The sequence below is a fragment of the Aotus nancymaae genome, unplaced genomic scaffold (assembly GCF_030222135.1).
Source record: "Aotus nancymaae isolate 86718 unplaced genomic scaffold, 86718_ANA_hifiasm-v0.15.2.pri h1tg000029l, whole genome shotgun sequence".
Lineage (NCBI taxonomy): Eukaryota > Metazoa > Chordata > Mammalia > Primates > Aotidae > Aotus > Aotus nancymaae.
Window position 1 is genome coordinate 37,373,146 of NW_026988442.1, and position 25,552 is coordinate 37,398,697.

General features: G+C 40.4%; 1 protein-coding gene across 2 annotated transcripts in view; it reads left to right on the top strand.

The window, feature by feature from the left end:
• The first annotated feature begins 2,084 nt into the window (after positions 1-2,084).
• Positions 2,085-25,552, top strand: part of VAPB (VAMP associated protein B and C) — a 54,365-nt gene continuing 30,897 nt past the window's right edge. Inside the window, exon 1 of one of the 2 annotated variants that reach the window (XM_012467521.2) lies at positions 2,085-2,295. In XM_012467521.2, the coding sequence (XP_012322944.1) occupies positions 2,238-2,295 (58 nt within the window). In that variant the 5' untranslated portion in view covers positions 2,085-2,237. The remainder of the gene's footprint in view (positions 2,296-25,552) is intronic. The other variant, XM_012467520.2, reaches the window with a different exon arrangement.

Below are 25,552 nucleotides of genomic sequence, written 5' to 3' on the forward strand. Positions count from 1 at the left end.
CTGTGCTGAGAGAGGACAGCTTTCATTCCAGCAAGCGAGCCAAAACATCTTTCAAGAACAAGGGCAAGGCCAGGTGCAGTGGCTCATGCCTGTAATCCTAGCACTTTGGAGGCTGAGGCAGGGGGATCACTTGAGCCCAGGAGTTGGAGACCAGCCTGGGCAACATAGTGAGATCTTTACAGAAGATAAAAAAGTCAGCCAGGTGTGGTGGTGCATGCCTGTGGTCCCAGCTACACAGGAGTCTGAGGTGGGAGGACCGCTTCAGCCTGGGAGATGTAGGCTGCAGTAAGGCATGATCTCCACCCTGGGCAACAGAGCAAGACCTCATCTCTAAAAAAAAAAAACTCAAAAAATAAAAAATAAAAAGAACAAAGGCAAAAATGAATGCACTTGCAGATGAACAGAAACTGAGACGGTTTGCACCAACAAAACTTCAAAAAGTAAAATTTAAAGGATTTACTTCAGGCAAAAGGAGAGTGATCCTATTTGTGAAAGCTGAGATGGAAGAAGAAAAGATGAATAAAAATGGTAATTGTATGGCTGAATCTAAACTAATGTTGACTGTATAAAGCAATTTAGTAATGTCTCCTTGGGTTACAATGGAAAAGATTAAACAACATACACTGCATTAACGCATATAATTTAGGGGATGCATGATTAATGTACTCCAAAGTTCTTATATTTTAAGGAAACAGGGTAAAGACGTTTTTAAAAATATTTAAAGATATTGGAGTTCAAAAGATAAGGATGCATGTCCAAAATTTTGAAATAACCACTAAAACATTAGAAATATAGTATATAGGTGAAAAAAATCAGGACGAGAATAAAAACAAGCCCTAGAGAAGCAAGAAAGGAAAGGAAAAAAAATAGGCAGAACAAATAGAAATAACAAAATAAGATGGTAGAAATAATTCCAGATATATTAGTAAATATAATAAATGTAAATGGACTAAATGCTCCAGGTAAAATACAAAGATCATTCTTTTAAGAAATCTTTTTGTCATGACACATTTCAAGTATACAGAAAAGTGGGAGGAACAGTACAAGAAAATCATATGCCTGTGATGTAGTCAGTCATTGTTAGCAATTTGCCATGCTTGTTTCACCTCTATAGGTATGTATAGGAGACTATTAAGAACACCTATTTTACTTCCACAGCATACATAATATAATGAAATACAATTTAAATGGTAATCCTGATGTAGAGCGTACACTTTTAGGTCAAGTAGATCTGGATTTCCCAGCAATTTTTAATTATTTAACTTACTTGTGTGGTTACGTATTCAACAGATGTCTCTTCACTAGGCTAGTGTAAGAGGGTTGGAATCAGGTTAGCTTTTCTGATCATTTTATTTCTAAATATTTGTTGCATAAACAAATCGAATTTATTAGTAAAGAATTCAGCACAGTGCCAGTTGCATAGTAAACATTTAATGTAGAGTAGCTTGTATTTATTGTAGTTGCTGTTGTTATTGAAAGCATTCAGCAGAGTGGCACAACATAAAAAGGGAATAATTGGTAGTTTATTATATTTATAATTATTATTTACAAGATGTCACAGTGCCTAGTACATATCACTTACTCATAAACATCATGTTTATACTAAGTACTTTCACTATTATTCAAAATCTCTAACAGTGTCCGGCACTACATAAGCAAGAGAAAAGTGGAAGTTTATTCTTACTAACTGTTACTATTGAATAAAGCACTTAACACGACGATGGCCCCCACTGGTCCCTTAATAGTTTTCGCCGTGGCTATCATCATAGCTGGACTACAGACCCCGCCTCCTGAGCTGCGCGAAGCCCCGCCCCTTGCTGCTCCGCAGTCCCGCCCCTGTGGCTTCTGCCGCGCCTGCGCACTGTCCCGGGAGGGGCTCCGCGAGCGCAGCTTTCGTCCCCGCCCCTGGAGCCGGCTGCGCAAGGCGCAGCTTCCCGCCGCTCGAGCGGGCTAGCCTGCTGCGTGCGTGCGTGCGTGCGTGCGTGCGTACGTCTCTGCGTGCGTGCGTGCCGTCAGCTCGCCGGGCACCGCGGCCTCGCCCTCGCCCTCCGCCCCTGCGCCTGCACCGCGTAGAGTGACCCCCCCCGCTCCGCGCGCGCACCCCGTCGACGACCCCTCCCGTGCCCCGACTGGCCCCCGCCTTTTTGTAAAACTAAAAGCGGGCGCAGCATTAACGCTTCCCGTCCCGGTGACCTCTCAGGGGTCTCCCCGCCAAAGGTGCTCCGCCGCTGAGGAACATGGCGAAGGTGGAGCAGGTCCTGAGCCTCGAGCCGCAGCACGAGCTCAAATTCCGAGGTAAGCCCCGGAGGCCGACACCTTCTGGCCCGCGGCCCCCGCCCTAGTGCTGAAGGGATTGAGTCGGGCGCGGCGGGTGACGTCGGCCCTCGTCCCCACCCTGACGGCGCTGTCGCGGGGGGCGGCGGGGCCCGGCCGGGCCTTGGCGCTCGCGGCGCGCCCCAGAACTGCCCGGAGCTGCCGCGACCCGAGACGGCCGAGAGGACTGGTGCCAGAGCCGAGGTTTGCGCCGCTTTCCCGACCCTCAGCCTCCTGGGACCTGCCTTCGAGGCACTTGTCACATTGCCTTATAACTTACTGACGAGTTTGTGGTCTTCTGTAGTGTGAGCCTCCGCCGCTGCCGTTGCCTGGAAGGTTCTTCCCCTGCTCTGTGACAGTGTTGACTTCAGGGCTTAGCTGAGATGTCACCTGCTCAGAGAGGCCTGCTGTGACCAGCCAGTCCACCATGCACACCTGCTGTCGTTCCCCATTCCGTCACCCAGTTTCGTGGTCAGCGCGGCACTTTTCATGCCCAGAATCACTGTTTCAACACTAGAAAGGATACTCCATGAGGACAGGCTCTTGTCAGTTCGCTACTGTATACCTAGCACACATTAGATGCCTAGTAAATACCTGTTGAGCCAACAAATGAACCTCCTAAGGACTTCCGATGCGATCGAACCCACTTTACTTTCACCGCCTCCCTCATGCTGTCTCCTGGGTGCTGCTGAGGGAGGCTGCCAGGGTGTTGGGATCCTTTTTCTTGGCAGAGCTGCCTGGAGCAACACCTGCGTTGGTGGGAAGCCATGACCCTGGTTTCTCCCAGACGCTGTTACCTTTGTCATTTGTGCCTTTATGTTTTCTATGTTGTTGTTTTTGGTTTTTTTCCTACCTTCACCAGGACCACGAGGCAAAATGTTCTTGTCTGACTTGCTCATTCCTTCTTTTTTGTGTGTATCCAGTAATGTGGCAGGCACTGGGGAGGTAGGTGATGGATGAACAAGACAGACAAGGCCTCTGCTCTAGTAGAACTTACCTTCCGACGAGGGCAGAAAAGCCAGCACACAAGATCATTGCAGATAGTGCTAAGTGCTGTGTAGGAAATGGAACAGTCTGACTCCATGAAAGTGCATTTTAGATCGGAAGGCAAGGTTACCACTATATCGCTAGCACCAGGCTCACAGTAGATGCTCAGTTGGTAGTTATGAATGAATGAATGAATGGCCAGAGACTCTCCAGTTTATATGTCCTGTTGGGAAGTAGTGCAGGGTAACTTACCCAAAGTTACCCTGTTGGCAAATGGTACATTTGAACCCAGATGTCAGAGTTCACGCTCTTAACCATTATGCTATCTGATCTCTGGGAAATACTCCAGAACTGTGGCTGTGACTTTGCCTTCCATGTTAGCAATGTGAAATAACTCTGAATTTACAGAGAAACAAAGGTTTTCCAACTAAAATGAAAAAACAAAAACCCCCACAAAAACCCGAATCATAATTCCCGGATAGTACTTGAGCTTTCATGATGTTCTCCTGGCTTTCTGGAGAAGCCAGACTGGACAGCGAGTCCAGGTAGCTAAAGTGAATGTGGTGAACCATGGTTTCCAGTTGAGTTGTCTGAAGTTCTGGCTTCTCCTGTGAATTGGCGTGTTCATTCAGTTAGTCCAGAAACATTTAGTGAATACCTGATCTGTGTGTCAGATACCGGGAGAAGCCAAGTCATATCAGTTGTACTCTCCCATTTTCCCCTCAGCCTTCTCCCAGTACTTTAAGGAACTGGGGCAGATGAGACTAACAGCCAGGACAGGTCAGTGATGTAGGGTAATCCAGAGTGCTCTGGGAGCATTGAGGAGGTCAACTTCTGAAAGAGGTCATTTGAACTCAGTTAAAAAGGTGAAGTAGAAAAAGGCTCAAAGAAGGAAAGGGTTGGGGAACGTTTCAGGCAGAGGAAATTACATGCACAGAGGCACAAACACTTGACTGGGCTCCTTTGGGATGCCACTAGTAGTTTTTTTTTTTTTTGAGACAGAGGTCTCACTCTCACCCAAGCTGGAGTGCAGAGGCACCATCTCACTGCAACCTCTGCCTCCCAGGTTCAAGTGATTCTCCTGCCTCAGCCTTTTGAGTAACTGGGATTACATACAGGCTCATGCCACCACACCTGGCTAAATTTTGTATTTTTAGTAGAGACTGGGTTTCACCATGTTGGCCAGGCTGATCTTGCACTCCAGACCTCAAGTGATTCGCCCTCCTTGGCCTCCCAAAGTGCTGGGATTACAGGCGTGAGCCATTGTGCCTGGCCACCACTAGTAGTTCTGAATGACAGCAACAAAGAACATTTTTTGTGGTTGCCTGGTAAGATGGGAGACAAGGCTGACAAGTAGACAAGAGTCAGATCTTCTCAGTCCCTTTATGCATAGATGCAGCCAGTGGCCAAGATACAATTAATGTTGATTCTTCTTGAGCAGTTCTTCCTTGCATTAACTCCCTGAAACCCCAAATCCCAGTACAAACTCTGTTGTCTAATATGATGTTATGGAAAGAGGCACTCATTTGGAGAAAATTCAAGATTTTGTTCTTTTACTGAAAGATGTGTGACCTTAAGCCACTTCACTCTTCAAAGCCTGGGGTCAGTCCTTGGTCAATGGGGATAATGCTCATGTCCACCTTGCCTCCTGTAGAAAGTGTTTAAAAGAAATAACATGGCTGTTAGTGGCTTTGTAAGTGCATAGTACTATACAGAGATTGGTAGTTGTATTTAGACAACCACTTAACCACTTAAAGAAGTGGTTTCATTACTTCTTTACCTGAGGTGTAGCAGAGAAGAGTGATTGCTCTGGCCCTGGGTTGGCCAAAGTAATAATGCCAAAGTCACTGGATATTTTGGCCGGGAAAGTGGTCCAAGAGAAGTAATACCAGATTGTTGAAGGCCACTGGCTTATAATGTTAGAAGAGACATCTGTGAGTGTTCATAAATGGCGTCACGAAGTGTTCTGTTTAAGCTGAATGCTAAGACAATACAATCAGTAGAAACTCAATACCCTGACTTAGAGATAGTTCATTTCAGGATGAGAACTGCCACATTTAACTGGTTTCTTCCAGCTTACTCAGGGTGATGACGCTGATTTCTGGTGGTTCACCTAGATGAACCTCTGAGCTAACTTTACTTAAGAAGGTAATAACTAAAATGCCCATTCAAAGGAAAAAATTATCTTTTAAATGCAGCCTAAGGTGATCTCATCGGATTGTATATTGTCAGAGTCTTTAATCTTGGGAATTTTGTGTGGTATGTTAAATTTAAGGATGTTACAGAAGAAAAAGAGAACGCAAATTTATATGACCTTATGCAGTTTTATGGGAAGTGTACTATGCTGCATCATAATTATCAAAAGGAGAAAGTCTGGTGGCTTCTTGAAAGAAGCATGACACAGGAAGATTTACTTAGACTTAAGGTTGATTTTCATGAAATAGTTCTGGGTAGTGAACATTACGCTCTTTGAGACTAGGGGTATCTTTCTGAGAGAGTAAATGTTTGGGCAGTGGTGCCATCATAGCTCACTGTGGCCTCAAATTCCTGGGCTCAAGTGACCTTCCTGCTTTAGCCTCCCTAGTAGCTAGGACTACAGGTGCCACCATTCCTGGCTAATTTTTAGATTTTTTTGTAGAGATGAAGTTTTGCCATGTTGCCCAGGCTGGTCTTGAATTCCTGGCCTCAAGCAATCCTTCCGCCTCAGCCTCCCAAAGTACTGGGATTATAGGTATGAGCCACTGCACTCAGCCTAAGTATGTGTTTTCTTTTGTATTTCTTTTTGTCTTTTTCACTAAGTCATAGGAGTTTTTTAAAATTGTCACTCTTTCTGTTGATCTCAGTTCTTCCAAGGCCTAATTCTTTACTTGCCATCTCCTCACTCTGAGATCCCACTTGTTGTCCAGCTCAAAGAGAGCTTTCCAAATGAGTTACTTTTAAGGCATTTGATACATATCTCTTTTTCTGTCTCTTCTCCTTCCCTTTCCATGAGAGTCCATCTGTGGTAAATAGTATGTCTTACATATTTTTTGGTCATTGTTCAAGACTCTAGATCCTTCTTTATATCCTAGCCCATTCCCCTACCAATGATACTGTCACATGGAAATGGTCTGTTGAACATCCATCCTCACTAAGTTGAGGTTTAAAGGTACTGTGGACGCATTTACTTTTGCTTTATTCCTTGACTGAACCAGTGGCCTTCAAGAAGTCTTAGATAGTCCTGCCATTAGTGAGTAGGGATATCAGGTGGGAGGGTACCAATGAATCAGTGTAGTTGAGTACCACTTTTGGGAGAAAATAGAAACTTGGACACTCTAAATGGTAGTTTTGGGATGCTGTTTTTGTTTGTTTGTTGTTTGTTTTTTGTATAGGAAAAGCTGGCTTAGAATCTTGAGTTCAGCCCTTCAAGTTGTTGTGTAATTTAAGATTGTTTAGGAAGTTAAAAAGTCTCAAACCCTGTGGATGTAGTTCATTCACTGCAGTAATTATCTTTCAGATGCTAAGTATAATATTAATTCTTTAGCTTTAGCATAGCACTGATTTTCTTAACATTTCATGATCACATAGAGCAGACTGTGTTTTATGGCACATCAAATCTCAGCCATGTGCTGAAGATTCTTCATGGTAGTGGTTTAGGTCCATCCTGAATAGATTATCTTTATTTAGTTTTTAAGTAGCTTGCTTATCAAAAATGGCATTAAACTTACTAAACTTGAGTCAAACTTAAATCTTCATAGATAGTACTATTTACTCCTGATATCTTGTTCCTGGGAGAAGCATGACAACTAGAAGTTAACTTTCTTTTATTCACTTATTCACTCCCTTTTCTTCATAGTTAACTCCTTAGGGGAAAAAATGTATAGTTTTGACCATATGCTTGTATTTGTAAAGCAATGATGTTTCTGTGAGGGGTTGTGAGTAATTACGAAGATCACAGTTATCTTTGTAATTACCTGGGAGCTTTTCATCCAAGTGTGGAGTTATTAAAATAATTAGTTTGAATTGATGCTTATTAAAAAGCTGAACTCTTAAACATTAACACTATCTTTTATTTATTAGAATTGTATGCATGTTTCCTTCAAATGCTGAAGGCAAAATAGTGAGAACTTTGACCCTGCGTTATTATCACTAAGTAGTTGAAAATTAGGGGAGGAGTCAAGGGGGTATATTATATTGGTTGTCACTCAAATACTACCCCTAGGCTTGATTTTTAGAATCAAAACTTGAATTTTTACATAAATAATTATCTCTAAGAGTGTCTCATATATCCCCCTTTTTTTGAAAAATTTGCTGTCTAAAGGATGACCATGATTTGGGACAAATGAGTGCAGCTTTCAACGAGATGACAAGAAAAATGAACGCAAAGAGTGCTGAGTTCCATTAGTCAAGACAAGGTTGTCATGGAATGTCTTTAATAAAATAAAAGCCTTTTGTCAAGTTACTTTGCACTGAGAATTGTGTTAAAAACAAAGTTGGATTATGGTTTCCAGACTGGCTTCCTTGTTTTTTCTATCATTTTAGGCCCCTTTCACGCTGTTATCAGCATGGCATATCCAGGATTGTTTTGGCCTTGCTCAGTGGGTGTATGCATTCTTTGAAGATTTTACCTGATGGACCTGGGCAATTGGCTTTACACAAGGAAGAGTTGTTTAAAGAGCTTTGTTATGGAAACAGAGTTACTAAACTTGACAGTCATTTGAGGATTATGTAAAAAACAAACATCCCATTGTGGTAAAGTAATATCTCTAGAATGTTTTTCAAAATGTTAAGTGCATCCTTTTAACAAGCTGTTGATGTCTACAAACAATGTCTTATGGTGCTCTAGGGTTTTTATCCCTTTGTATGGGGGTTTTGGGCTGGGAAAGCAGTTGAGAAAATGGCATAGTCCTATGAGAAAACCTTGGAATGCTTTGTTTTAATAACTTTTTAAAAATTAATTGCACACAACTATAAAGCTATAGAAATGCTTTCTTGGAGTTTTCCTTTATCCTTTCCGAAGGGCTAATGTTGACCTTTGGATAGCATGTTAGAATTTTTATCCGTGTCAAGTGATCTCTTTGCACTGAGGATTGTGTTAAAGCTTTTGGGGTGTGTGTGTGTGTGTGTGTGTGTGTGTATGTGTATGTGTATGTGTGTATGTGCGCCTATCTCGTGTTGCCGGTGGGGCACATTCTGCTGATACCTGTAATGTGTTCAGATTACTACACTGTTGGCATTTCAGTAGGCTCCTTCAGCCTTTGCCCATCTGGGAAGTGGGGACTAGGGCAATAAATGTTTTGGGGGTAGATTGAGACCGCAGTTTTTTTCGTCTTTTAGCTTGTTCTTTAAGACAATGGGAGGTACCCCTAGACCATTTACCTAGATTTGAATTACTTCCTTGTGATGTGACTTAGAGCTCTTAATTCCTTGGGTTGTCTTGAAAGGCTGAAGGGTGCTCAGAGAATAGATGGGAATTGAAAATGGAACCTAAGGATCTGAGAGTGGTAATATTTGTGAGTGGTGAAATGCCCCCCAACACCCCATTGGGGTGGGTCTGGAGTTAAAAGCAGTGGCTGGCCGGGCGCGGTGGCTCACGCCTGTAATCCCAGCACTTTGGGAGGCTGAGGCGGGTGGATCATGAGGTTAAGAGATCAAGACCATCCTGGTCAACATGGTGAAACCCCGTCTCTACTAAAAATACAAAAAATTAGCTGGGCATGGTGGTGTGTGCCTGTAATCCCAGCTACTCAGGAGGCTGAGGCAGGAGAATTGCCTGAACCCAGGAGGCGGAGGTTGCGGTGAGCCGAGATCACGCCATTGCACTCCAGCCTGGGTAACAAGAGCGAAACTCCGTCTCAAAAAAAAAAAAAAAGCAGTGGCTGACATACCTTTTGCGATATGAGTGTGAAGAGAAGGTAAAGAAAGAGCAAACATTTCCAGAGGATAAATGCTTTGATTCCAGAAGACAGGCCACACAGGTGAGGAACTGTCTTAAGAGGTGCTTTGCCATATTTGTCTTACTGTTTAATCTGTGTAACAATTCTGTGAGATGACTTATTGCTAGGTAACTTTCCCCTGGATGAGGCTGCAATAGTAAATGGTGGCACAGGCCAAGCCTTATACTTTCCCTTATACCACTATCAGCTCATTAGAGTTAACTTATAAAGGGGTTCATTCTTGAGAGAGGGAGGCAGAGAATTAAAAACTATTAATGAAGTATTAATAGCTGTCAGGACAATTGCTTAAGAACATTAATTCATTAAGAGTTATTCTCTGTGAGATTTTTAGGGGGTTTCTTTCCATACTTTAAAAAAAATTCAGACAGATGACTCCAAAGCATGCTTGGATTTATCTTGTGAATATTCACTTTTATATCAGATTCTGGTGTTTTCATGATTCTATATATTTAGAAAGCATTAACTTGTAAGTAATTTGTCATTCTGCTATTTAGTCTTTGGAAGGCAGGGCAAAGCTTGTGTGTGGTAGAGATTTCATAGGCTTGCAGGTTTGTAGAGTGGGAATTCAAGAAGTTGTAAAGGGCATTTATTAGGATAGGAATGTCTAAAATGATCTTTAGCAGTGCCATCTTAAACTGTATGAGTAGTGCTACAGAGCCTTTAGTTCTGCATGCTCCTGACCAGCCATGCCTTGGACAGAGAAACAAATAAGGGTGAGTTAATAAACTAGAGACTCAGCTGTTGAAAGAAGTAAACTTAAGGTGATTAAAAAGTGCTGTTTTACTCTGAATGAGGTATACTTTGGGAAGTCATTGTTCTCCAAGACGGTGATATGCCAGGCATATGAATTGGATCAGAAAGGATTTAGAAACATGCGTGGATGAAATGATCTCTCACAGATGCTCCTCAGCTTACAGTGGAGTTATATCCTCATAAACCCATTGTCAGATGAAAATATATTAAGTTGAAAACATAATAAATACTCCTTAACCTACCCAACCTCATAGTTTTATCTGCCTTAAACATGCTCAGAACCCTTAAGTTAGCCTCTGGTTAGACAAAGTCATCTAACAAAGCCTATTTTATGATAAAGTATTGAATATCTCATGTACTGCATTACTAGCCTGGGAAAAGATCAAAATTCAAAACGTGTCAAAATTGTGATGGTTTTACACCATTTAAAATTGAAAAAAATCTCGTTAAATTAATGAGGGATTGTCTACATAATAGATGATTGTCCGAATTAGAGATATTTTTGGTTTCTGCCCTTCACCCATCCTTTTCGATCATCCAAATTAAAATTGGTTTAATTTTCTTTATAGACAGATGACTCCTTCTGGGGGAATTGAACATAACTTTGATTGAGATTTGGTTCTATTATCACATACTGAAAGCTTCTTGTGGGCCAGGCACTGGGTTGCATTGGGGACCTGGGAGGAAGGCCTACCCTTTAAAGTTTCCAGCCTCTAGTTATTGGGGGACAAGAAGGGAAAATGGGGAAAAGATATTTGTGGTCTGTCCCTATTGGGAGCTTAGAAGAAGCTGTGTTAATTCTGCTTTGGGTGTTCAGTCTCAAAGGGAAGATAGCATTTGAGATATGTTGTGACTTGGTGAGCTTACACTGTGTGCTTACCATTTTTCTAAGCGCTCATTTATTTATTTCACTCTCTGGAAGGTATCATTTATTTAATTCTTAATGCAAGCCTAGGAAGTGGGTAGAGTTATGATCCCAAAGTTATTAACCCAAGTTATAAACCTGACTGAGGGTTGGAGCTGGGATTTGAACCAAGATCTGTCTGATTGCAAAGGCCTTTTTTGTTTGTTTGTTTGTTTATCATTATGCTGGCTGTATTTCTTCCCTTATAAGTGGGGGTGTGACTGCCCTTGGCTTTCTTATTTATTGTGTTGTTAGGAAGATGAGAGGAGGAATGCCTATTGAGAGGAGGAGTGAGAATAGAGAAAGAGGCTTGAAAGAGAAATGGGATGGAAAACTAAAGGAAAAGGCAGGGCACAGTGGCTCATACCTGTAATCCCAGCACTTTGGGAGGCTGAGGTGGGTGGATCACCTGAGGTCAACAGTTCCAGACAAGCCTGACCAACATAGTGAAACCCCATCTCTACTAAAAATACAAAATTAGCTGGGCATGATGGTGCATGCCTGTAATCCCAGCTACTTGGGAGGCCGAGGCAGGAGAATTGCTTGAACTGGGGAGGTGGGGGTTGCAGTGAGCCAAGATCATGTCATTGCACTTCAGCCTAGGAAACAAGAGCGAAACTCCGTCTCAAAAAACTAAAAAAATAAATAAATAATAAAGGAAAGGTGCCTTATTATAATTGTAGTCCAGTGATTGTCTCATTGGCACCTCTTACGTAAAGTGCAGTTGCTCTGGGATATTGGAATGACTGTGACTGACTTTTAATCTTTTGCCGGCTATGGTGGCTCACGCCTGTAATCCCAGCTTTGGGAGGCCAGTGCGGGTGGATTGCTTGAGCTCAGAAGTTTGAGACCAGCCTGGTCAACATGGTGAAACCCCTCTCTACTAAAAATACAAAGCTTATCTAGGCTTGGTGGTGTATGCCTGTAATCCCAGCTACTCGAGAGGCTGAGGCATGAGAATCACTTGAACCCAGGAGGGCAGAGGTTGTAGTGAGCTGAAATTGCGTCACCACACTCCAGCCTAGGCTGAGAGTTGAGACCCTGTCTCAAAAAAAAAAAAAAAAAATCCTTCTACAAATTTCGTTTCACCTAAGAACTTCTATCTTAACTCGATCAATTATTGTGAACTATTTCTTTATTAGTGTTGAAAATTCTATGCTAATACTATCAACTGTACCTTGCCTTCCACCACCCCACTCTCTACTCCGAGTCTTTCATGTCCTCAATACCTATCATACAAACTATGCATTTCTGGGTTAACTGGGTACTATTTTAGTCTTTTAGTTCCATCACTCAGCATTTACAATATAGGAGGAAAAGGGAAGAAATGGAGTGGAATGCACTCGAGAAGTCAGTGTTATGGCCATCTCCATTTTAGAAATGAGAGGCCTTTGCAGAAGCCCTTTGCGGAAAGGACTTTGCAGAATGTAAATTTGTACCCAGGTCTTCCAGCCTCCCAAGCCTGTGTGCTTTGCTTTACAGAGGGAGTCTGTGGTTCCTAGCCTTGCTGTCGCTTAGAGGCACTTAGCTAACCTTAGCTTTGGTTTCCTCCTCTCTCATGTGAGGAGGCTTGAACTCACTACCTCTAGGTGTTCCTTCCAGCTCTAAGCTTGAGAACTTGAGATCCAGGTTTATTTTAGCTGAAGAAGAGAGATGGAAAGCCCTTTGAGGACAGAAACCAGCTTGTATTTTCCACAGCACCTCCCAGTACTTTGGACCCATGGGCTCCTGAATATTTAATTAATGAAACCGCTTGTTCCTGTTTGAAAGCTCACTACTTCTATTAACCTTTCCTGAGTATTCTTGGAGATAATCTGATCCAGTTTTTTCTACATCACCTCTTATTGTACGAATTGTATGTCACTTTCATATTTTGTTTTATTCTTTGTGTGCTTCATTTACTTACAACTTGGTCTCTCCTGCTAGAATGTAAGCTCCTATAGGTTTTTGTTTTAGTATTGCTGAGTAGTGACTAATAGGTTAGCTTCTCTTCTTATTGTTTTCTTTTCCTAGTACCCCAAAGAAGGGATACAACCCTGGACTTGGTCATCTTTTCAGTTTTGCTATGATCGTTTGAAATAGAAGCATACACAATAATAAAGAGAGAAATATGCTGAAAAACCAAAGGTTTGTCCCTGTGGAGGCTTATTTGAATTCTCATTCTGTTGGTTGAATTGATTTGTTGGCATATAAATATATCCTGATGGACTCCCCTGAAAATTTAAATTTGTGCTTTTGACCTTTGTAAAGTCAGGCAGTGCTTTACTAATTGGATGAAGGAGAGCCATGGCTTACTCTTGAGAGAATATGCAGATGCACACAATAAAAACTTTTCCTGTAATTTGTGGGCAGGAGGATCCCATTTTAGTGCATAGTTCACCTCTAACCTCACGCAGAGAAAGATAAAAGGTGGAAGAAACATGAGCAGTCATCTAGAGAAGTCCGGAGAACACTTGGTTGGCTCATTTGGGTCTTTTTATTTATTATTATTTTTTAAATGAATGCTTGTGTTGCCTTTCTCTTTCAAAGCAAGATTCTTTCATTACATACCTAGCACTCACTGAGAATAGTGCTGGACCATTAGTCATCTTTATTAAACATCTGAGTATTATCTCTTCCACCTTTAAAGAAGAAAAACTGTGTTGTCAGTCCTTTTTGCCCTATCTAGCTACTCCTTTCACTGTCTTTCTTATGGTAAGCTTCTGGAAAGCATAGTTTCCTGTCTTTTTTCTTTCTGTGCATTCACTTCTAGTCACTGCCCGGGAGCTCAATCATTGCTTCATCACTCCATCTCCTGTTGTATGTTCACTCTTCACCATATGTGTGCTCTCCCTACCATTTGACCCCAGTTATCATCCTGCTCATTGACACTCTTCTCTTGACCTCCCTAGTTGCTCTCTCTGCTTTTCTTCTGCCCATGTGGCCAATTCTGCCCAGTCATCACGGAGTCCTGTTAGTAATGCTCAGGGTTACAGGTTCACCTTCTCTCCCTCTCCTCCTTCCTCTGTTTCTCTCAAATTTGCTCTGTCCCTTTGTGTAGCTCTTTTACCAGTACACTTAGCTTCTAACATCACTCATGTATGAACCCAGGCTTGACCCAAGCCCATATAAAAGGCCACAGGCACTTTAAATACACTTTGACCCAAGCTGAACTCCATACCACATTTTCTTTTTTTCCTCCAAACTTCCCCTTCTTACTGTCTCATTAAATGGTACCTACATTCATGCATTTGACCAACTCAGAGAGCCTGTGAATCAATTTTGTCCCTTCTTCCCCATTCCCTCTATGGTGGCTGCCCCATTTTCTCCCACAACTGTAATAGCCTCTTAACTGGTCTTCCTGTCTGAGTCCTCTCTTTCTTTCCACCCTGATGTGGCTTTCAAAGATGCAAATCTGAGCATATCTCTTGCTTGCTTACAATCATTAAATGTCTTCCTGTTGCCAAAAATTAAGTTTAAATTCTCTAACAAAACCTGGAAAATCATTTATACTTGGTGCACTCCCCCACATTGCGCTGCCTATCTTTCCAGCAGCGTCTTTCCTCATGTTTGTGTTCCAGCCTTTGAGTTCTCCTTGGCCATGAGGCTTTGGCATACTCTGTATCATGACTTACCTTGTATGTAGTCATAAAGTAACAGCTTTTAGCTGTTTCCACCACTAAAAATCAGTTGATTCCTCTTGTTTGTTTCCCTACTTTCCCCTGCTTACCTTGGAGGCTCAGCAGGGGCTTCACTTCTTCAAGGTCACTTTCCTGACATTCTTCACTCACATTGTGCCTGTTCCTCTGGGTCCCACACTTGTCACAGCATGTTGTTATTGGCTACGTGATACATTACTTTTCGCTCTTGTAGAAACCTCCTCTTCTATTTTAGAAGGTCAGGATTACGTCTTAGGTGTGTGTTCTTTACCCCATTTCCTTCCCATCACTTCACATCATTAGTCAGCCTATTACTGCTGTCTCACATTTCTCTTGGCTTGATTCCTTCCTTGTGCTGACAAACATGCTTAAGTTGCCCCTTCCTAAAAATAAATCTTGTTTTCTAGATCTTCCCCACCTAAGCAATTGCCCAGTCTTCTATCACAGCTAATTTTGGGGAAGCAGTGAATAACAGTTTCTGATATCTTTACCCTTCTTTCTTTCAGACCTCAGCCCTCCATTGAAACCCTTCTCAGTTCCCCAGGTTTTTCTCTGTGATACTTGTCTTTGACTTTTCTGATGAACTGTTCACCTCTTTATCCTCTCTTTTACTGGATATTGATGTTTCTCAGGTTCTGGCTTTAGTCTTCTCAATTTAACAATTCTCATTGATAATGTTGTCTCATTAATAATATCTTTGTCTTCCATTTCTGCACAGAAAACTTGCAAATCTGTATCTCCAAGCAGATCTTTTGATCTGTCAGCCTGCTGGACATCCCTGTCTATCTGGTTGTCATGAGAACACCTCAGCATGTTCCACACTGTATTTACAGTTTACCCTCTTATCCTTGCTGGCTGTGGCTTCTGGATCTTGGGAATAGCCCTTGCACCAACTTGGCAAGCTGGAAATCCTAACTTGTCTTTCACTCCCCCTTTTCCATAACCTTTCACAGCTATTAGTCCATTTAAATCAGCAGCATCTCCTGTGCTCTTTTGCTTCTTTGTATTCTGCTGTCGTATCCTCTGTATAGGTCCTTTCCTTTCCAGAGTATTGTAGTAGCACTGTGTCTCAACATTCTGTCTCTAATTTGTCTACCTGCTTCCCTTACCCTTCAAACTATCCTTTATACAGTTTCCAGAGATATTTTTCTAAAAATTGAAATTTGATGTCGTTTCTTGGTTTAAAAACATTCATTGGCTCTCTAGATCTTGCGGACAGGTTCATGCCCAAAATTCTTAGGCTAACAGCAAAGCCCTTTGAAGTCAGACCACACTGCATCTTTCCAGCCTCAGCTTCATTCACCTCGCTTGTACTGCTTCCTCTTTAGCCATGTGATGCGCCCAAAAGACCTTTACAAGGCTTTATCACACTGTACTTTCACCTAAGCTTTCCTGCAGCTCAAAGTGTACTTTGTGTTGCCTGCTTTTCAGACTCCAGGGCTTGCCTCAGTGATCAGTTCCCGGTGCTCCTCACCCTCCCCTTTTGATAGGGTGCTTTATAGATTACCTTTCATACAGTGTTCAATGCAGTGAGAGGTAGTATACTGATCAGCAGTTAAGAGTGTGAACCCTAGATCTGTCATCTGAAAGTCATGTGTCCTTCAATGATGGAATTAACCTCTCTGTGCTTCAAATTCCTCCTTTTGCGTTATGTTAGGAGGTTAAAAATTAACACATGTAAAGTACTTAGAATAGATCTGGCACTGTTAAATATGAGCTAATGTCACATTTGATAATTTTTTAAAAAGATGAAATCATTATGGAGTCTCAGTCTCAGAGATTCTGATTCATTAATTCTGGATGGGCCCCAAGATTGTTCTGTGTGTATTGGGTGGGAGCCACAGTGCCCTGTTTTTCTCTCCAGCTTGAGAGCCTAGCACAACACCTGGACCATTCTCTTCATCAGTTACTTATTGAGTACCTGTAGCATGCCAAGCATTGTTCTGGATACTCGAGAGGCTGAGATCAGAAAACTTTTACTCTGTGGAGCTCTTCTTCTAGTGGGGAAGATGTACATTAAATAAAAACAGAAAATATATATGATGTGTTCAGGTAGTAGGTGATAAATGGGGGAAAAAAACTAAAAACAATGAAAGATAAAGGGATTCAATTTTAAGTAGGGTGATTAGGGAATGTTACTTTACTGAGACGGTGATACTCGAACTGAGACCTATATAAAATGAGTGTGTGAACCATGGAGACATTTGGGAAGAGCATTACAGACTGATGGAAGGGCAAGTGCGAGGTGGTGATGAGCTTGGTGTGTTCAAGGAGCAGCAAGGTTGTTACTTCTGTACTAGGGTGAAAGAGGGGCCTGCTAGGAGCTGAGCTGAAAGAAGAGGGCAAGAGCCTTGCTGGTAGGAAGGCCACAAGAGGAACTTTGGATTTTGTTGTGAGATGGGAAGCCACAGAGGAGCTTTTTTTTTTTTTTTTTTTTTTTTTGAGATGGCTTTTTGCTTTGTCGCCCAGGCTGGAGTGTAGTGGAACAATCTTGGTTCACTGCAACCTCTGTCTCCCAAGTTCAAGCAATTCTTCTGCCTCAGCCTCCCGAATAGCTGGGATTACAGGCACGTACCACCATGCCCGGCTAATTTTTGTATTTTTAGTAGAGACAGGGTTTCACCATGTTGATCTAGCTGGTCTTGAACTCCTGAGCTCAAGCCTCTCAAAGTGCTGGGATTACAGGCGTGATCCATCGTGCCCAGCCAGGAGTCTTTTTTTTTTTTTTTTTTGAGACAGAGTCTGGCTCTGTTTCCCAGGCTGGAGTGTGCAGTGGCATGATCTCAGCTCATTGTAACCTACCCACTCCCAGTTCAAGCAATTCTCCTACCTCAGTAGGAGAATTTTTATAAATTATGTAGTCCCTCAAGTAGCTGGGACTACAGGCGTGTGCTACCACGCCCGGCTAATTTTTGTAGCTTTAGTGGAGACAGGGTTTCACCATGTTTGCCAGGTTGGTCTTGAACTCCTGACCTCAAGTGATCCACCCACCTCAGCTCCCCAAAGTGCTGGGATTATAGGCATGAGCCACCGTGCTTGGCCAGGAGTCTATTTTTAAAAACAATGGCTGGTGTGAGGAGAGTAGGCTATGGGAGATGTGTGCGTGGTGGTATGGTATGTGTGGGAGCCATAAGGCTGCCACAATAACCCAGACCTAGAGTGCCAAAGAGATGGTGGTGTGGACCAGGGTGGTGGCAGTGGAAAGAAAGTGGGGAGAGGTGCTCAGATATTTTGATGGTAGAACCACCAGAACTTGCTGATAGATTGAATGTAGAGGAGAGAGAAAACTAAGGTAATAACTGCTTTTGGCCTAAGCAGTTGGGTGAGTGGTGGTTTCATTACTGAGATGGAAGAAGCAGTGAATTTGAGGGTGGAGAGTGGGAATCATGAGTGCTGTTTGGACATGAGAAACTTGAGAAGCTCAGTACACTTGCTGAGAGAAATGTTAAATAGGTAGTTGAGTCTGGAGCTCATGGGAGAAGGCCAGGCTGCAGATATAAATTTGGCAATCAGCTTGCTGTTGTGACATAGAACAGTAAGGAATAATTTCTTCTGACTGAAGAGATTTGGTAAACCTTTCCAAAAGAGAAGATGTTTGAGCAAAACTTTGAAGAATGAGCGTAATTTCCAAAGGCAGAGAAAGGGGAAAATAGAAGGTATTTTTCATCCAGGTCTCAGAGCCTTTCCCCTGGCCTCTTGTTGAGTTTAAGAAGCTGCTAACCTGGTTGATAATCTCTTTAGCACTGATATAGCCACTTAGGTTCTCTATTGAAAAGGAACCAGACCAGATTATGCAGTAACTGATAAACCATGTTCTGCTGTTTCTCATTGTTCACAAATTGAAAATTCCAGTTGGATCATCAAGGTGCAGAATGCTAAACGTGTTCTGCTCTACTCTTCTGTGTATCTGGTATGAATTGGATGTGTTGATTTTGGTGTGGAGGATTTTTCACATGCTGTTATCTCCTCTAAAGATGGAACACTTTGGAGAAGTTTTTACTTCTGTTGATACTGACTTTTTGTATTTGACTTGAACTGTTAAAACAACTACAACCACAAGAAATTGGGACCCCATGCTATTTTATCACTCATACCCCTAACTTGGGGATATTCTCTGTCTTGACTCATCCTGCTTTGTGTAAAATGTGAATCATTTTTGCCACTCTTCTATTTAGATAGAAGTTTATTTGGAGTAGAATATTGCTTATCTTTTTGTTTATTTTTGTGAGAACTGTAATCAGAAATTTTGGTCTTTCAAGTAGAGAATAATTACTAGATGTTTGTTAGTCAATGGGATAAAGAATGCATTGAAAAAATTCAGTTTATGAAATCTAAAATCCTTTTAGAACAGATACAAAATTCATCTGTGAATAATCTTCAATTGCACTATAATGTGTCTTAGTGCTGGATATAGATAGAATATATGAAGCTTCAGCTTTTATGTACTACTTTTAGCCATTTTTCTATTTAGAAAAAAAATCTAGTGCATTAAAGAAAAGTAGTGACAGTATCTTTAGATGGCTTCTAGTCTTTGAAGTTCATACAACAACTTTTGTCAGAATTGTAGACATGGGTCTTTGTCTTGAATTAATGAGATCCCAGCAACTTTAAACATGTTTTAAGTGATAACCTTGATTTTTATAAATTATGTAAGCATAACTATCAATGTTGGTTTATCAGTTTTCAACAAGTTTACAAGTTTGAACAAGTAGAAATTTCTTTCAAAAGAACATTATTTGGATCTCACATAAACTACAGGTAGCTTTCTGTATATGAAAAAAATTTTAAGTACAGAAAAATACACATAATATAATAAATATCCCAATACAGAGTAACTAAATGTTAATAATTTGTTAGACTTGTTTTAAATCTTTCTTTAATAAAACAAGCAACACTTCACTAATAATTTATGACACATCTATACTCCGTATCTGCTGATTCATACTCCCTCCTTTTTTTTTTTTTAATTCCCCAGAGGAATTTAATGTGAACTATTTCCATTTTTTTTCTAGATCACTTAATGTAGTATCATGGTATATGGATGACTTAACATGTTTTTGAGACTCATCAATTGCTGAAATATAGATCTAGTTTATTTTTTTAAAGTGTTGTGTGGTATTTCTCCATGAGATTTTAGAATCTTTATTGTAGGGTAATTCTTTATATATTTTGAATTCTAATCATTTATCTGTTATATAAACTACAAATATCTTAGTTTTCTAGGCTATTCCTTACTGCCTAACTTTATATTTTTTTCAGGTAGCTTTCCTGAGTTTGATCTTAGAAATTCTTACACTACAATAGAATGCCTTATAGTTTAGTTTTCCCACCCGTGTAGGTGGTGGCACGCTGAGTTTTCTTTCTTTCTGCTCTCAGCTAGGAAACTAGTGAATTGAGTAAGCAGCCTGCAAGGCTGGGATAGTCTGTTTCAATCAAGCTGGCTTCTGGTGTGCCTTTGACGGCATCATCACTGAGAGTTCTTGTCGTTGGTTTCTCTTGCTGCAATAATAGGTGTGATGTTTCTCAGTAGCTGGCTGTTTCCTGAGGATATCAGGAGGATACTTTATTAATTTAAAACATTTTGCATTCTAAGAGTTCTTCAGGAAAGTTATGTGTCTATATGTAGGGTTCTTTTTGTGTGTTTGTTTCAAAATAAGAGCTATATGGTTAGGCTGTCTCTGAAATACTGGAATATAATGTCTATCATTAAAACACATTGGTTGTGAAGCATTGTTTTTGTTTCTAAAGTATCGATTTAATGTGTGAGCCAACAATTCAATCAAGAAAATACATTTTTAAGAAAACCTCTCCAGTATCTTTATTCTTGAGTTCAGGGTTATTTAGGAGCTCACTGTCTTTGAATATCTGTTAGTATGGTATCTTTCATTTTTTAGGGAGGGGGCAGCTTTTAAAAAAATCACCATAGAATAATTATGATGAAGCATTGTTGACACATTGAGCATTTTTAATAGCTTCAACCTATATATAAGCAGCACAGATTTAGAATGATTTCAGATCCAGGTTTTGAAGTAGGTGTCTGTTTACAGGAAATGCAGCAGAATCAGAGTACAGTTACCTCTGAGGAAGTCTCGTGTTCATGCAGCATATATTTTTGCTATGTGTGTGGCACTGTTCTAGTAGTTTGGAGGATCTGGTGATGAATAGGATGAGCACCCCCCACCCCCCACCCCATGTGGAAACAGGAAAGGAACAAACAGAATATATCCTGTGCAGAAGATGAAAAGGGTGTGATGCTGGAATGGGAGCAGCAGTAGTCTCAGAGTTTGTTCACCCAGAGCCTGCATGTGCATACAGGGGGTGTGTGGAGGAAGAATACAGCCATTGTGTGAAGTAGATGGAAGCATGGCATAGCCATTTGTTCATTCAGCAAATATATTGAGCATCTGTCTATGCCTGCAAGTGTTCTAGGTGCTGATCAGTAATGAACAAGAGGGACAAAAACATCTGTGTTGGTAGAGTTTCCATTCTAGAAGGGGAAGATTTACATAAACAAGAAAAGCAATAATGTGGGGATTGGTGCATTGCAGATGGATATGGAAAGTAGAAAGCAATAGCATACTTTTTAATGAAAATATACTGTCAAAGGGTAAAATGTAAAAATATTTATAAGATATCCAACAGATTTTACTTTAGAGGGTCTGTGTCCCTCCATTTTAATGTATTTTTCCCACATACAGAGTCTACCGTATTGAAACCTCAAGCACACTATTATCGTCTTAACAAAATCCATCAAAAGTTGTACACTTCTGGAGACAGATTATTACCTTCACAGAAGGTAATCTTTTTAGAGTTGAAGTGAAATATGGTAACTCATTTTTTGGAGAGGCTGTGAAAAGGAGAGATATTGTACTTAAATTGTGTTTGCAAGAATATAAAATAATATAGCCTTTTTTATGCAAAGTGAAAAAAACTGTTGTGAAGCTAATAACTTTAAACTTATATCTGGAAAGCTGAGACCTGATAGATTATATATCAAATGGGTATATAACTTATTTGGTAACACAAATAGTTTGAGTTTCAAAGTATTGTAGCTACATCAGAAGATAAATTACAAAAGAAGGCTATGTGTTTGTGACACCAGAATTTCATGAACTCTAGAAAAGGAAGAGGAGCAATCACTTTGCACAACAAATGATCTTATTCATGTATATATACACATACACATACAATACTGATATATATTTTCAAGATCTCTATAATATCAGAAATGTTAAGGGGGATACTAACAAAAGTGAATTAATATAAAAGACCAAATGCCTTTCCCTTTCCTCTTTTTTAAAAAAATAAACTATATTTTAGAACAGTTTTAGGTTCACAAGAAGTTTTAGGTTCACAAGAAGTTTTAGGTTCACAAGAAAACTGAGCAGAAAGTATACACGGAGTTCTCATGTAACTCCTACCCTACACATGCTAATAGCCCGCTCCACTAGCAACATCCTACACTGCGTGGTACATTGGTTACCATCGGTGAACCTTCATTGACACGTCATTGTTACCCAGAGTCCATAGTCTGCATTAGGATTCATTTCTAGTGTTGTACATTCTATGAGTTTTGACAAATATATAATGACGTGTATCCACCATTATATTATCAGAGTATTTTCACTGTCCTAAAAATCCCTTAGGCTCCTCCTGTTTCTTTCCTCTCTTAACTTCTATCAACACTTGATCTTTTTTTTGTTCTGAGACAACGTCTCACTCCATCGCCCAGGCTGAAGTACAGTGGGGTGATCTCCTGCCTCCGCCACCCGAGTAGCTGAGATTACAGGTGTGTGCCACAATACCCAGCCAATTTTTGTAGCTTTATTAGAGATAGGGTTTCCTATATTGGCCATGCTGGTCTCGAACTCCTGACCTACCTCAAATGATCTGCCCCCCCTCAGCCTCCCAAAGTGCTGGATTACAGGTGTGAGCCATCATGCCCAGTCAACACCTTATCTTTTTATTGTCTCCACAGTTTTGCCTTTTCCAGAGTGGCATAGAGTAAAATCATATAGTATGCTACCTTTTCATAATGACTGCCGATTTCACTTAGGACTGTGCATTTAAGGCTCCTCCGTCTTTTCATGGCTTGTTAGCTCATTTCATGGCTTGTTAGCTCGTTTCTTTTTAGCACTGAGTACTATTTCAATGTCTGGATATACCACAGTTTATTTTATCCACTCACCTACTGAAGGGCATCGTGGTTGCTTCTACATTTTGGTTGTGAATAAAGCCACTGTAAACATCCATGTGCAGGTTTTTGTGTGGACATAAGTTTTCAGCTTATTTGGGTAAATACCAAGGAGGGTGATTGCTGGATTGTATGGTAAGACTATGTTTTGTAAGAAACTGCCAAATGGTCTTTCCAAGTGGCTGCACCATTTTGCATTCCCAGCAGCAGTGAATGAGAGTTCCTGTTGTTCCATATCCTCATCAACACTTGGTATTGGTAGTATTTTAGAATTTGGCCATTCTAATAGGTGTGTAGTAGTATCTCATTGGACATCTTTTCTTTTCTGAGATGGAGTCTTACTTTGTCACCCAGGATGAAGCGCAGTGGCACAATCTTGGCTCACTGCGACCTCTGCCTCCCGGTTCCAGTGATCCTTCTGCCTCAGCCTCCTCAGTAGCTGGGACTACAGGTATGGGCCAACACACCCAGCTAATTTTTTATTTTTAGTAGAGACAGAGTTTCACCATGTTGGCCAAGCTGCTCTCGAATTCCTAACCTCAGGTGATCCACCCGCCTTGGCCTCCCAAAGTGCTAGGATTATAGGCATGAGCCACTGTGCCCAGCTAGACATCTTTTCATATGTTTATTTGCTCTCTGTACATTTTTGGTGAGGTGGCTGTTCAGATCTTTTGCCCATTTTAAAATCAGTTTGTTCATATTCTTATTGTTGAGTTTTAAGAGTTCTTTGTATATTTTGGTTGACAGTATTTTATTCAGATATGTTTTTAGCACATACTTTCTTCTGGCTTTTGGCTTACTTGTCTTCTGCAGAGCAGATGGTTTTATTTTTAATGAAGTCTAGCTTGTCAGTTTTTTTTTTCATGGATTTTGTTTTGGTATTGTAAGTAGAGTCATCTCCAAATCCAAGGTCATCTAGATTTTATTCTGTCATCCTCTAGGAGTTTTATAGTTTGGTGTCTAAGTATATTTTAGTAGTTATTTTCTGGTAGAATTGCTGAGTTAAAAGTAAAATTATAGCTGGGTGCGATGGCTCACACCTCTAATCCCAGCACTTAGGGATGCCAAGGCAGGTGTATCACTTGAGGTCAGGAGTTTGAGACCAGCCCGGCCAATGTATTTTTAGAGACAGGAACCCTGTCTCTATTAAAAATACAGAAATTAGTCAGGTGTGGTGGTTTGTGCCTGTGGTCCCAGCTTACTTGGAAGGTTGAGGCATAAGAATTGCTTGAACCTGGGAGGTGGAGGTTGCAGTGAGATGAGATCATGCTATTCCATTCCAGCCTGGGTGACAGAGCAAGACTCTGTCTCAAAAAAAAAAAGTTAAAATTATGTATTTATTCCTTAAAAACTTCTGTCTTGCCATTTAATGGATAGGATGATATGCTATGCTTGAGATAATACAGATAGGTAAGGGCTACATTGTGTTTGGATTTCACTGGGAATTTTCATTGTTATTTTTATAATTTGATGGGATATGAACTTTTATTCTTTTGTAAAGATAGTATATACATTTCCTGAAAGGAAGAGTTTTATTTTTTTTCTTCCATGGGTCTTGAATGAATAATTACAGAAAAGCATTTAAATCATATGTAGATCAGGAGACTGTTTAAAGATTTAATGGAATACTTTTTCCACAAAATGCTCTTAGGTTTCCTGATTGATAAGTTTATTCAGCCATTTTCTTATTGACATTTTCAACACCTGGAATCTGACCTCTTAATGTTGTGCTGGATTGTGACTGTCTTCTTTGACCTTTAAACCAGAACTTTACAACTTAAGGCCTAATTTTGGTAACTAAGAGTAAAAAGCAACTGTTTCTTCTTTCACTTTTAATGGTATGCAAGTTTTTGCTGGTACTGTACTGTTTACTTTCTAAAACAGGTCGATTCTAGCTCCTCTTACTATCTTAAATAGAATTTAAAATGACCAAAATCCAAGCACAGTGGGTCCTTGGGAAAGGTGGAGGAAATAGATTATACTGTGTTTAGTTTTATCTGAATACCTTTTAGAGCATGTCAAGGAATTCATTTTCAGTTAGTTAGTGATGTTTCATAAACATCTTCAACAAACTCAAAAATTTTCACAGATGAATATATTATGCATAATCTAGGACATACAGGGCATTGTTTACATTATTAAAAAGAGTAACAGTTTCAAAGAGTACTGCCAATTTCTCCCAATTTCATATTTCTTCATTTTTTAACCTCCCATTTCACATTTTAGATGCTGAGTTCCTAGTTTTGTACAGATATTATCTGAAATGAGGAATAGAAGATTAAAAATGATTAAAAGTATATGCTGTGGTTCTAGAGACACATCATGTTTTTAATCTCTAAAAAGGAAAAATTCTAAGTTTAGGAGATTTCATTTGTAAAATTGACTCTGTACTTGATAAGCAATGTTTAAATTCATTGGTGATAAATATGCATGTTGGTATAGTATAATCCCATTTTTTACCTAATGCTTTAATGGAAATGGCAGTTTTATGAAATGAAAGTGACTAGTAAAAATCTGAATGATGCTCATAAGCCTTTACATCATTTTTATTGAAGGTTTTCTGTATTCTAATCCATTAATACAGGGGAAAAAGAGAACACTAACATGGTTTATTTCCTATAATTACTCAAATCGAATAGAATTTATTTTCAATAAAATTCTTAGAGTAAATTACCCAGAGTAGGAAGAGGAGGGTTGGTGTGTTCTTACAAAATATCTTTCTGGGACTTTGGTATTTTACCAATAATGTTGTTTCATTGCGTATATTTTCAGGTATAACTCCCTCCACATTTTTACAATTGAAAGCCTGTGAAAGGCCAAGAAATCC